At 38.7% G+C, this 12,418-nt stretch overlaps 1 protein-coding gene and 1 long non-coding RNA gene across 5 annotated transcripts; both read right to left on the bottom strand.

The window, feature by feature from the left end:
* Positions 1-635: 635 nt before the first annotated feature.
* LOC124301476 (uncharacterized) lies at positions 636-1,421 on the bottom strand. Its single transcript, XR_006907492.1, has 2 exons — positions 1,366-1,421; positions 636-741 (listed from the first exon to the last, which is right to left on the bottom strand). It is a non-coding gene; the product is annotated as an uncharacterized LOC124301476 (long non-coding RNA).
* A 3,457-nt stretch (positions 1,422-4,878) lies between these two features.
* On the bottom strand, positions 4,879-9,808 carry LOC124301471 (barrier-to-autointegration factor-like). 4 transcript variants are annotated; one of them, XM_046756573.1, is made up of 3 exons: positions 9,232-9,808; positions 5,330-5,463; positions 4,879-5,167 (listed from the first exon to the last, which is right to left on the bottom strand). In XM_046756573.1, exons 2-3 carry the CDS (start codon positions 5,453-5,455, stop codon positions 5,021-5,023), a joined length of 273 nt encoding a protein of 90 aa, XP_046612529.1. In that variant the 5' UTR covers positions 5,456-5,463; positions 9,232-9,808; the 3' UTR covers positions 4,879-5,020. The 4 variants fall into 4 exon arrangements, with proteins under 4 accessions (XP_046612529.1, XP_046612528.1, XP_046612527.1 ...); XM_046756572.1 differs by lacking the exon at positions 9,232-9,808 and adding an exon at positions 5,785-6,322 and having other exon boundaries at positions 4,880-5,167; positions 5,330-5,468; XM_046756571.1 differs by lacking the exon at positions 9,232-9,808 and adding an exon at positions 5,785-6,301 and having other exon boundaries at positions 4,882-5,167.
* Between the last annotated feature and the right edge of the window lie 2,610 nt (positions 9,809-12,418).

Raw genomic sequence — 12,418 nt, 5'->3', positions numbered from 1 at the left:
GGGGAATGTTGATGACGATCCGTAAACTTTCACGCTAACAGTTTGCCCCCAGGGCGAAAATAATATTTTCGACATACGATTTTGATTTTTCACCGTTACCCGTAAACTTCCGCGCCAGCAGTTCACCCCCAAGGCGAAAAATAATATTTTCCACATACTTCGAATACATTCTTTTGTGTTAATTGACCGGATGGCGAGTGGGGGTACCAAGCTTGGACCTTTCACTACCACCCCCCCAAATTCTTACGATCTATCTGCATATATTAACTCAACGCATCCGATGCAGACTCATCAGTCTTACACGATACGTGCAAGTCAAAAGTTCATCAAAGTTCTGCATATATCAGCGTTAAAGTCATGGCCGCTGAAACATACTCAAATATCGTCAAAACGATGGAGAACGCGCACGATTTGTTGGGCGAGCTGCATCCCGAGCAGGAGAATGACAACATCTTCCAGCACTGGATTGACGTTGGAATGGAAAATCTTCAATTGCTGCGTGATGTTTCCAAGCGTCCGAGAACGAGCATAGGTACGAAACTACAAATTCAGCATACAATCACGCTCGTACAATCCTGGATAGCAAAGATTCGGCAACAGCTGAGGCAGCGACAGCAGCAGCGGCAGCAGCAGCACGCCGCACAGTGGTCCGAAAGCCCGAATTCTTGGCCAAAACCCCCAAAACCGAAAGTTATCATCCGAGGTAAAGCTTCACATATTTGTCAATAGATAGCATTAGAGCTTTGAAATCCAAAAGGTCAGATGTTCATATAGACTCGCGCGGGACTGTGGTGTGTGCGCGCTTTCGAGCGCGCGAAAAATGAGGCTGTAGTTTTTTCAATTTTCATCAAAATCGAGTCAACCAAAATGGATATTATTCCTCAAGGTAAGTGAATTAAATAAATTTTGTGAATGAACCAAGTTTCGGAATTTATGGCGATGATATTAATGATGCAATACGAGTGCTGCAAAATAATCTATTTCATTGAATTGCATTACTATCTGTAGAGAATTAGTTATGATCCCCGGAGATCCTGCGGAGATCTCAACGATTCCTAGTGTGAAAAAGTATAGAGAATGTGAAACCGTTGGCATCGCCTGCTCGTTTTTGCTCCATTGGTCAAAAATACGCATTCTTCGAAGCAGTGTTTTGTCGACTCGGTCGGAGCCTCGTGGCCCGCCTCGTGGGATTAGTGTAGCGGGGCGACGCGGACAACGTCATTCATCGAAACGACGTCGATGATGAGAATTCAGATAGCGATTAGTATGTATCTTTAAAAATTATGTTATTTTGTTTGATAAGAAAAAAGACTGTATGAATTAAAGAAATTAATTTACAAAATATCACTTTTAACAAAGTTGTACCATTTTTCACGAAATATTCCCGCCATTTTCGGTCCACCATTTTCAATTTCGTATTTTTACATTCGTTTTCGGAATCGGCGACCCCAAAAACATTACTAGTATGAATTTCAGCGAATTGGTATCATTTTCCGCGAAAAACATCCGCCATTCTACGTCCGCCATTTTGAATTTTGCATTTTCGTTTTTTTTTCGGTATCAGCGACCCAAAAAACATTCGCACTACGAATTTCTAAAAATTCGTAGCATTTTTTGTAAAAAATATCCGCCATTTCGGGGCCGCCATTTTGAATTTCGCATTTTTGCATTCATTTTCGAAACCAGCAAGCCAAAAAACTACAGGTATAGTAATACTAGCAATTTTCACTGAGAAATATTTGAGTTATTAGTTTTGACCAGGAATTCGGGCTTTTGGACCACTGTGCGCCGTGGTGATGGGTGCTAACATCGGCAGCCCTGCGAGCGTGCAGTGGGACGAAGTTGAAAGTGCTTTCGCCAACCGGATCCGAACCGGAGTTGTAACGAATCTCGGGCATAAGAATTTGGACGCCTTTTTCGACGACGCGCAACGGATCATCGTTGAGCGATTGAGGCTGGTACTGCGCAAGGAGGGTAATCTGAAGGATAACCTCTCATTATCGTGCAAATTTGAAAACATAAAGCACGAGCGGATTGCGGAAGAAGTTAAAAGCTTCAACACTGCCAACATCGCGATCCTCCCCTTGAGCGATATCAACGGTTGGTTTACACACGCAAGGGCCGATCTACTTGTGAAGGTTTAGGATTTTGAACAACGCGATTCTGGGTGGAGCATGATCGAGATCCTCAATACCGCCGTAATAGTAGGGGAGCCCAAGAGGCTAAATGGTGAGTCACTTTAGCGCTGCGAGAACCTATTGAATCATAAAGATTAGATACTAAAAAGAAAGAAAGTTCATACGATATATGCTCTTTTACTGCCGGGGGAAGTAGGTACTGATTTTCAAAAATGTAAAAACAATTTATTATAAAGAAATAGTCGAGTGCGTCAGACATTAATATCGTATACGCCCTATGTGCTTCCGGTAACAGAGAAGTATTAATCTGCCGGCTTACAAGCCGGGGGTGGCAGCACGAAGGGGTAGAAAATGAGAAAAGAAAAAAAATTATTCAAGCTCATCGGATATTCAGGGGGAATGTTGAGTGACCTCTAAAAGGTATCCTATTCAAAAGACTGACGATTTGGATGCAGTCAGAACTCACGGCCGATTTTTGAAGATGTAAAAAAAAAAATAGTGACCTTGAAATACTCAAGCTCATCAGATTTATATGCAGACAGTTCAGCTCGATGTCCTTGTTGTGCTAACCTATAATCTGATAATTATGTGGAGGAATTTCATTGTTCTGACAGCTTAAGGTAGTACCGTGACATGTGAAGGACACCAATAGTCAATGGCTATTGGTTTCTTTCTCACTCACTAGTGCTGTCTTTCTTTACCGACTATCGCTCACTTACTTCCACTCACGTGAATCATCGCAAGTCACCAACTTTACAAATTATTTACAAAAAAATAAATACTGCTTGTTTATGTTTTTTTTTTTTTTTTGAAAAAAATTACTTGTTATATCCTCAATTAATGATTCTCAGTTTTTGAAAACAATCCTAAGAAAAATATGGCTGTTATTAAATAAAATGCTCACTCTACTACTCTGACTACGGGTAGGGAATACATGTTAAATGTACGACTAGCCATCAGCTGAGATGGCATCATGGCCGCAGAAAGTAGTGGGGGGACGGTGCGAGAGAGTGAGAAATAGAGAAAGAGCGAGAAGGGGAGAGAGGCGCGGAGTGGGAAATACATAGTTCTCAGCACTTGCACGTACCTCACTTTATCAATAATTTAAGCTTTTTTACGTTGTAGAAACAGTCAGATTATATTATATCCGTAATTTTTACATGATTTCCTTCAAATTAAAAAAAAAAAAATAACCGCGCTCGAATACTTCCAGGTGACGTTTTTGTTTTGCAAACTAATTATTCGCTTATTCTCTTATATCATGATCGAATCGTCGGAATATTGAAATTGACGCTTTTTTCCATGTAATTAACTTACCTTCTATTAATCTGACGAGCTCGAATTAATTTGAGGATCGATTTTTTTTTTACTAATCTGATTGGCTACCCTAGACGCACCCTTGCATGTTAAGGGTTCATATATGGTGGTTGTTCATAACAGGGTGCAAGGTTTCCTCCCTTATATTGTTCTGTCGCGCTTGAATAACACCTAAAATCCCCTCTTGGGCTCCCCTACTATAAAAAAAAATGCTTAAAAAATTATAACATAATGTTGGGTTACCATGGTCACCGCTCGTACAGAGCGAGCGTCGGGCGTTGGGTGACTATAGTCACCGATCGGGCCGAAAGGGTTAATTATAACTTGCGCGTATGATTAGAATTACTCGATAATATTTGATACACTAATATATGGTAATAATCGTCCGCCGCGTTGTCAGTCATGGTAATAAATTATCTCAAACAGATGTACGATACCACGTATCTCTTTCTTGAGTAAGACCGACGAATACCGCCGTCTTCTCGTTTTTCAAAAATAATAACAATTATCAGGTATTTGTGCGATAACGAGTATTTGGGAACCTCACTTCAACTACTCAAATATAATACTTCGTTAATTCCTTCTAGTATTTAAATTGAGATCATTATTCCATAAGTGATCCTTGAATTCGAATCATTATATACGTGAACTACAGTTTTATTCCTGTTCACGCGACAACGTCACCTTCCTGTTTAACGGGAAGCGGTTATTATCGCAGTAAAAGATAACATAATAACGGTTTCAAATGCACGGTGGTCTGACTTTTGTTTCTACAATTTGTTCTCTCATAAAACAATGAGAAAAAATTTTATAAATGGAAAATTTTGTGTGTCGAAGATTATTGCTAGATGTGCCGTCACGTGCTGCTCGTGATTCCGTCGTTGACACCAACTCGTACGATTAATAAATAAGCTAATAAGCTGCTTCAGTTTACTGTCCAGGTTGACTATCATTGGGGATTTCTTGAAGGAGATCATCCAGTGACACGGTTGGCTTACCGCAACATTTAAACCGGGGACCATGATTCACATGATTACACGGCTTCTTAGTTGACGTGAAAAATACGTATGCCAATTGTAAAAGTTTCGTTGCAGCTGATACCGATTGCTGCACGTATGACTTACGTATGGTTATGCTATAGCTGAGTTTTGCTGTTGAACGATTCTGATAACATAACTGTGATGTATGAAGTATGTATAAGAGACGCTTGCTGAAGGAGGTCTTACGCGACGTCTCCTAGATATATCGTGTACATGTGTTACGTTGCAAGAGCCCTTCAATTATTCACCAATTACGTATATGGTACAAATACGTATAAAGATCATATGCTACTGGTTACTTTGCGTTGTAGACCATAAGAAGGATGACTGGAAGCATATAAAATTTCGTTAAAATTTGTATTCATCTTCAGTACAGGTAAGGATTATGTACAATTGAATTTGGTAGAACATGCTTTTAAGTTATAGTTATATAAAAGATCATTTTGTTAAAAAAAAAAAAACAAAAAAAAAACCAAATTCAATCGTTTACAGAAGTAAAAAAATGTCACTCATTTTGCCTAAGATTTACAAGAACTCTTCACACCAATCACAAAGGCACTGGGAGCAATCTCGAGACTGTTTTGTATTTGCGCTGCATGTATCTTTCATCCATTCTTGAAACAACTCTTTATCCTTCTTCAGAACCAGATATTGGCCAAGAACAACATAAGCCTGTGCGAAATTTCATACAAATTAGAAGTTGAAAATTTGTTACGACGATGTATAAAGTGATGTCTTCTTCAGTAACAATTTCGAGGCTATATGTACGGTAAATGTAACCACGTGTAGTTAACCAAACACGTGACAATTACGGATTACAATTGTTGCACAAACCTTATCAAAACCAGTTGCCTCCAATCTTTTGCCTAAAACTTCACCGACACCAGCAAGTTCAGTCACCGGCTTTTCTCTCATTGGTTCAGCTGCGAAGTTTCTGTGCTTTTGCGATGTGCTGGACATGTTGCTAGCTGTGCTTTAACATGATAATTTCAATCAACAGGTGGCTAGTATTGTAACATGTAACCAATATTTTCACAACTGGGATTCACAAATTTTATAGTCAAGATAAACATGTCAATTCACTTCGTAAATAATTTCAGAAGTCTATAATCAAGACTACTTTGTAAAAATACGAAATCCTCAGAATCATTCAGAGACCAACAGAAACTGATCAAGAAGTGTCGCACGGGCGCAATGCGGTGTTTCAAATACGATTCAAAGAGTAATAATATCAAAATATCAGGTTTAATATTGTTGCGGGAAACACTATATGATATTAATTTACATACATCCTGAGCGTGTAGTGTGATTTATATGTAGCTATTCAGCACTGGAACGTTTGATTAAAAATTTTCTAGGTCCGCTTTCTTCGGCTAAACTGAGACAAACTTTGTCAATCACTGATAAATAGGTTCTCCTCCAAATTTGATTATTTTTTGTTCTTTTTTCTCAACTGATTAGTATTGATACACCAACAAAATTACTGACCCGCATTAATCGACCTTCAACTACCAAGTTACTTAGCCAAGCTGAGCCCAAGCCACCACCCTGACCATAAGCCACGCCGCTGCTGTGGCTGCGTTACCAACCCTCTGGTGGCCATAGGTCGTACCCAATGTGAAAATGGACCGTACTTTGAATTTACAACCGTATACAAAGATTTCACGGAGTACATTTTTGTGGTTTATATTTTATGGTCGTAAAATGACCAAGATTTTGTTCATTTTGTTCCTTTTCTCAAGGACCAGACAGGATTTAACCAAATTATTGACATTCTTACGTTCAAGAATATTTCAAACCAACAATAAAGATTGTGCATTTTTCAATTACACGAAGGAGTTGCTGGGAATTTGGAGAAAATATTATTTTCTTTATTTTTGTATCAATAATTAAAAACATATAACCAGAAATGTGAATTACTCGAACAGTTTCTTTATACTTCCGTACCTGATTCTTTTGCGATATTAAGGGCGTTGCCTACGCCTTGAAGAGCGCGCGCAAACAGGGAATCACGATTTTCCTTCTCATTTCCTCATTTTTGAAGATAATTGGGCTCTTGGGAGGTCATTTTGAAGATAAAGGATAGATCTGTACCGCCTCTCTTGCCGAATTTTCGATTTCGCTTTCAGATTTGCGAAAAACGTACTTGAAAGTACGTTATCTTTGAAGTGAGACACAGCGAACAGTGAATTTTTTCTCGAAATTCGGCGAAAGAGGCGACACAGATCTTTTCTTTATCTTGAAATTGACTCGCTAAGAACCTATTTATCTTCAAAAATGAGGAAATGAGAAGGAAAACCACGAAGCATAAAACAGCAAATCTTTCGCGCAAAAGGCGGGCGGCTGCTAGCGCCACGACTGCGTTGGCGGGCGACCATGCGAATTACAGGCGAGGAGAGTAGACTCAACACCCCCCGCTACAATTCCCCTCCTTCGAATCCTCGTCGCTCGGCACGTGGATAGTGTTCCGCGCTTTTATTTTTGCTTGTGTTTTTCTACAGTGTTTTTTATTATTTCGAATCAGTATTTATTCCCGCGATGGCTAAGAAGAGAGGGAACCTGTCTTTGAAGAAGGAGAAACGACTCGGCGTAAAGATTTTGGCAAATTTCAGGAAAAAATTAGGTGAATCGAATTATTTATATGATTGATGTCGCATCCTCTCCGACTTCGAGATTCAATCACTTGAGTACGAACAATCGCAGGGCTTTAATCTAAGAAGGTACTGTCAAGAGCCGATATTGCTGTTCATGATAGCAGTATAATGACATTCTCAAGTTTTTGTATACATACGAAAATATAAACTAGAATGCATTGTGACGTGTGGTACTAGCCCGGTTTGCATTAGTCGCTGAAATATGTCATCAATTTGTTACGTGTTCAGGTTAAATGATCGAAATCGATATTCGGCAATTAGCATGAGTGTTTACACTTTGTCGATCATAAGGAATATTCTCATCACTCATTGTGACTACCTAAGTATCCAAGGTAAAATTACAAGGTATCTGGCAGAACTTTCCATACGAAGTAAATACGGCGCGTACCTATTACGCCACTAAAATACGCGCGTTTTGTTCTTAGAAATAAACTTGACGTAATTCTGGGGTAATCATACACGCATACTAGGGTGGGCCAAAAAAATCGACTATTTTTTTTTTCACTTGGTACTCCGAAAACTTGGTTGGTAGAGACCTCAAAAACATTCTCTCCAAGTATGAGCTCTTAATTTTAATAGGAAGGTCCTCCGCCTCGCAGTTTTCTATTTTTTTCTTATGGCGAGGAAGAAAAATACATATCTCGGTATCTACTATTTATAAAAATAAAACGACGTATCATATTTTCGTAAGAAATTGAATTCTCTACAAAAAAGGTTTCTTGAAATTTTTTTGCACACCTCACTGTTCAGAAGTTATCGAAGGTAAAAGTTTGATCATTTTGAGGTAGATGTCTTTTTTTTTTATGAATTTTATAACTCTTCAACAAAACGTCATTATAATACGCGCAACTCATATTTTCATAGGAAATTGAATTCTCTACAAGAAAGGTCTCTTGCAATTTTTTTTGTATGAGTTCACTGTTCAGAAGATATTCACCGTCAAACTTCAATGCACACTATTTTTAACAGTCTTTTGTTAATAATTCAAACAATTTCAATTCAATTCATGAGTTTCGGGGAAATTGTACAAATTTCAGTTTCTATGAACATGAAAATGTTCTAATCTTTTATTCTCGTTTTTTTCTTAGTCCCAACCATGTTTGGGTACATCGAAACAAATAATTATTGCATAAGTTTGACGGTGAATATTTTCTGAACGGTTAACATAATCGACTAATCATAAGAGACCATTGTTGTAAGGAACAGGGTCAACTTCCTCTTAAGCCACAGAAAAAAAAAAAATATGAAACAATTTACCCCAGGGTCGTATCTTCTTGCCCCAGACCGGGGTAAGATTTGACAGTCTGTTAAAGTTTAAAAAAAATGCATATCTTAAGAACGATTTTCGATATCCAATTAGTTCTGTCGCAGAATTAATATTTGATAGTAAACCTAAAGCCGCATCAATTGGGGATGAATTCGTATTTATACATTGTGCGAAATTTCATTTTTTGTAAAGAGTGTAACTTCCAGCCCCAGTCTCCCCAAAATAAAAAATAGATATGTAAACCCCTTTCTTAGTGGAAATAAACGATTCAAAATTGTGATAAACTTTAAAGAAAGCAAGCAAACTGATGGTACTTCTAGAAATTGCGTTCTACAATAAATTTTGTTTTTAGTCTGATCCTGGTATTTTTGGAAATAAGTTTGTCTTTTCGTTTAACGGAATATTTCTTATAATAGAGTAATAACCCGTTTCAACTTGAATTCGTTTGTTAGATTTTCGTTTCTTTTCTTTTGAAGTCAATAATGTGGCCAGGGTTGAGTCGGAAATGAAGTCCTACGTACATAACTCAGGAATGAAATTCGATTATTCGTTGGGGTGATTTCTGCCCGCGGGAATATCATCCGCCTTTATTCTCCTGTTACATAATATACTATGCTATGTGAAACCCGGATAGGCTAGTCAGACTGGAATCTCAAAAAAGTGAAACGTATGTTACTCCAATTAATGCGAACAGAATCGATCACAGTTTTAATGCGAGACGATAAATACGCATAAAGCTCTTCAATCGTCGCTGTGAAATTACAAACAGCCCGCTTCATATGCGCCTGAAAAACAGAATTAGCAGAAATACATACCACGTCAAATTCCCCTGCCTCTGTCGTACGCTTAGAAATGAACGCCACTCGGTTCAGCGAGTCCAGTAAACTGTCAATCTGTTCGATCGGCGATCCGTTGTCACGTGCGTTCTCAAGAAAAAAAAAAAAATCCCGTGGCGATGATACTTCTTATACGCGAAAAACGTCGTTCAATTAATAATTCCGATACATAGATTTTTGCAAATTCAATCAAACTCAATCAAGTATCTTGCTCAGCATGAAAACGAGAAGTTGTAGCCGTCACGAGAACAAGTCTGACAATGAGAGCGAATGAAGGAGAAGGCTACGTTCGGACGAATACATTATTGCGATAAGTACACCCCCCCTCTCTTTCCTGCGGTAGGACTCGCCCAGATTTCATCCGGTAATGAAACGGAAGTCTTTGCGAGGCGCCGCGTTTTTTCCAATGACGCAAACTCGTGGGTTTTCACCACAAACGCGAGAAAGAAAGATAACAAAGAGAACGATAACAGATCGTCGTGAAGTACAATGTAGAGAATTTACATTATTCAACTTTATAGATTTGCGGAATAATTTGATGTTCTGGCATTTAACGCACTAGGAAATTACACTGGAATGAATATCGTTTTAACCCTTTCGGTACGGACGCACTCTACGTCGCGCCGGGCCCGCTGGCCGAGCAGTCGCGGCAAGCGTCCATACTTGCGGAGCAACCGCAAGCGCCCGTCAGACGCACAATACCACGCTATCTTACGCAGAGCGAGTGCAGTCGTTCGTAATAGTAGGGGAGCAAAAGAGGCTAAATGGTAAGTCACTCGAGCGCTGCGAGAACCTATTGGATCATAAAGATTAGATACTAAAAAGAAAAAAAGTTCGTACGATATATGACCTTTTGCTGCCGGGGGAAGTAGGTACTGATTTTCAAAAATGTAAAAACAATTTATTATAAAGAAATAGTCGAGTGCGTCAGACATTAATATCGTATACGCCCTATGTGCTTCCGGTAACAGAGAAGTATTAATCTGCCGGCTTACAAGCCGGGGGTGGCAGCACGAAGGGGTAGAAAATGAGAAAAGAAAAAAAATTATTCAAGCTCATCGGATATTCAGGGGGAATGTTGAGTGACCTCTAAAAGGTATCCTATTCAAAAGACTGACGATTTGGATGCAGTCAGAACTCACGGCCGATTTTTGAAGATGTAAAAAAAAAAATAGTGACCTTGAAATACTCAAGCTCATCAGATTTATATGCAGACAGTTCAGCTCGATGTCCTTGTTGTGCTAACCTATAATCTGATAATTATGTGGAGGAATTTCATTGTTCTGACAGCTTAAGGTAGTACCGTGACATGTGAAGGACACCAATAGTCAATGGCTATTGGTTTCTTTCTCACTCACTAGTGCTGTCTTTCTTTACCGACTATCGCTCACTTACTTCCACTCACGTGAATCATCGCAAGTCACCAACTTTACAAATTATTTACAAAAAAATAAATACTGCTTGTTTATGTTTTTTTTTTTTTTTTGAAAAAAATTACTTGTTATATCCTCAATTAATAATTCTCAGTTTTTGAAAACAATCCTAAGAAAAATATGGCTGTTATTAAATAAAATGCTCACTCTACTACTCTGACTACGGGTAGGGAATACATGTTAAATGTACGACTAGCCATCAGCTGAGATGGCATCATGGCCGCAGAAAGTAGTGGGGGGACGGTGCGAGAGAGTGAGAAATAGAGAAAGAGCGAGAAGGGGAGAGAGGCGCGGAGTGGGAAATACATAGTTCTCAGCACTTGCACGTACCTCACTTTATCAATAATTTAAGCTTTTTTACGTTGTAGAAACAGTCAGATTATATTATATCCGTAATTTTTACATGATTTCCTTCAAATTAAAAAAAAAAAAATAACCGCGCTCGAATACTTCCAGGTGACGTTTTTGTTTTGCAAACTAATTATTCGCTTATTCTCTTATATCATGATCGAATCGTCGGAATATTGAAATTGACGCTTTTTTCCATGTAATTAACTTACCTTCTATTAATCTGACGAGCTCGAATTAATTTGAGGATCGATTTTTTTTTTACTAATCTGATTGGCTACCCTAGACGCACCCTTGCATGTTAAGGGTTCATATATGGTGGTTGTTCATAACAGGGTGCAAGGCTTCCTCCCTTATATTGTTCTGTCGCGCTTGAATAACACCTAAAATCCCCTCTTGGGCTCCCCTACTATAAAAAAAAATGCTTAAAAAATTATAACATAATGTTGGGTTACCATGGTCACCGCTCGTACAGAGCGAGCGTCGGGCGTTGGGTGACTATAGTCACCGATCGGGCCGAAAGGGTTAATTATAACTTGCGCGTATGATTAGAATTACTCGATAATATTTGATACACTAATATATGGTAATAATCGTCCGCCGCGTTGTCAGTCATGGTAATAAATTATCTCAAACAGATGTACGATACCACGTATCTCTTTCTTGAGTAAGACCGACGAATACCGCCGTCTTCTCGTTTTTCAAAAATAATAACAATTATCAGGTATTTGTGCGATAACGAGTATTTGGGAACCTCACTTCAACTACTCAAATATAATACTTCGTTAATTCCTTCTAGTATTTAAATTGAGATCATTATTCCATAAGTGATCCTTGAATTCGAATCATTATATACGTGAACTACAGTTTTATTCCTGTTCACGCGACAACGTCACCTTCCTGTTTAACGGGAAGCGGTTATTATCGCAGTAAAAGATAACATAATAACGGTTTCAAATGCACGGTGGTCTGACTTTTGTTTCTACAATTTGTTCTCTCATAAAACAATGAGAAAAAATTTTATAAATGGAAAATTTTGTGTGTCGAAGATTATTGCTAGATGTGCCGTCACGTGCTGCTCGTGATTCCGTCGTTGACACCAACTCGTACGATTAATAAATAAGCTAATAAGCTGCTTCAGTTTACTGTCCAGGTTGACTATCATTGGGGATTTCTTGAAGGAGATCATCCAGTGACACGGTTGGCTTACCGCAACATTTAAACCGGGGACCATGATTCACATGATTACACGGCTTCTTAGTTGACGTGAAAAATACGTATGCCAATTGTAAAAGTTTCGTTGCAGCTGATACCGATTGCTGCACGTATGACTTACGTATGGTTATGCTATAGCTGAGTTTTGCTGTTGAACGATTCTGATAACA

Source organism: Neodiprion virginianus, chromosome 3 (assembly GCF_021901495.1).
Source record: "Neodiprion virginianus isolate iyNeoVirg1 chromosome 3, iyNeoVirg1.1, whole genome shotgun sequence".
NCBI classification, from domain to species: domain Eukaryota; kingdom Metazoa; phylum Arthropoda; class Insecta; order Hymenoptera; family Diprionidae; genus Neodiprion; species Neodiprion virginianus.
The sequence above is the reverse complement of the archived record's forward strand: the minus strand, read 5'-3'. Positions and strand labels throughout refer to the sequence as shown.

What these genes read in the sequence shown, in the direction of transcription:
- LOC124301471 (XM_046756573.1), bottom strand. Translation starts at nt 5,455, where the DNA reads ATGTCCAGCACATCGCAAAAGCACAGAAACTTCGCAGCTGAACCAATG. An exon ending in AGGCAACTGGTTTTGATAAG is followed by an intron (nt 5,168 to 5,329) that starts GTTTGTGCAACA and finishes AATTTCGCACAG; the next exon opens with GCTTATGTTGTTCTTGGCCA.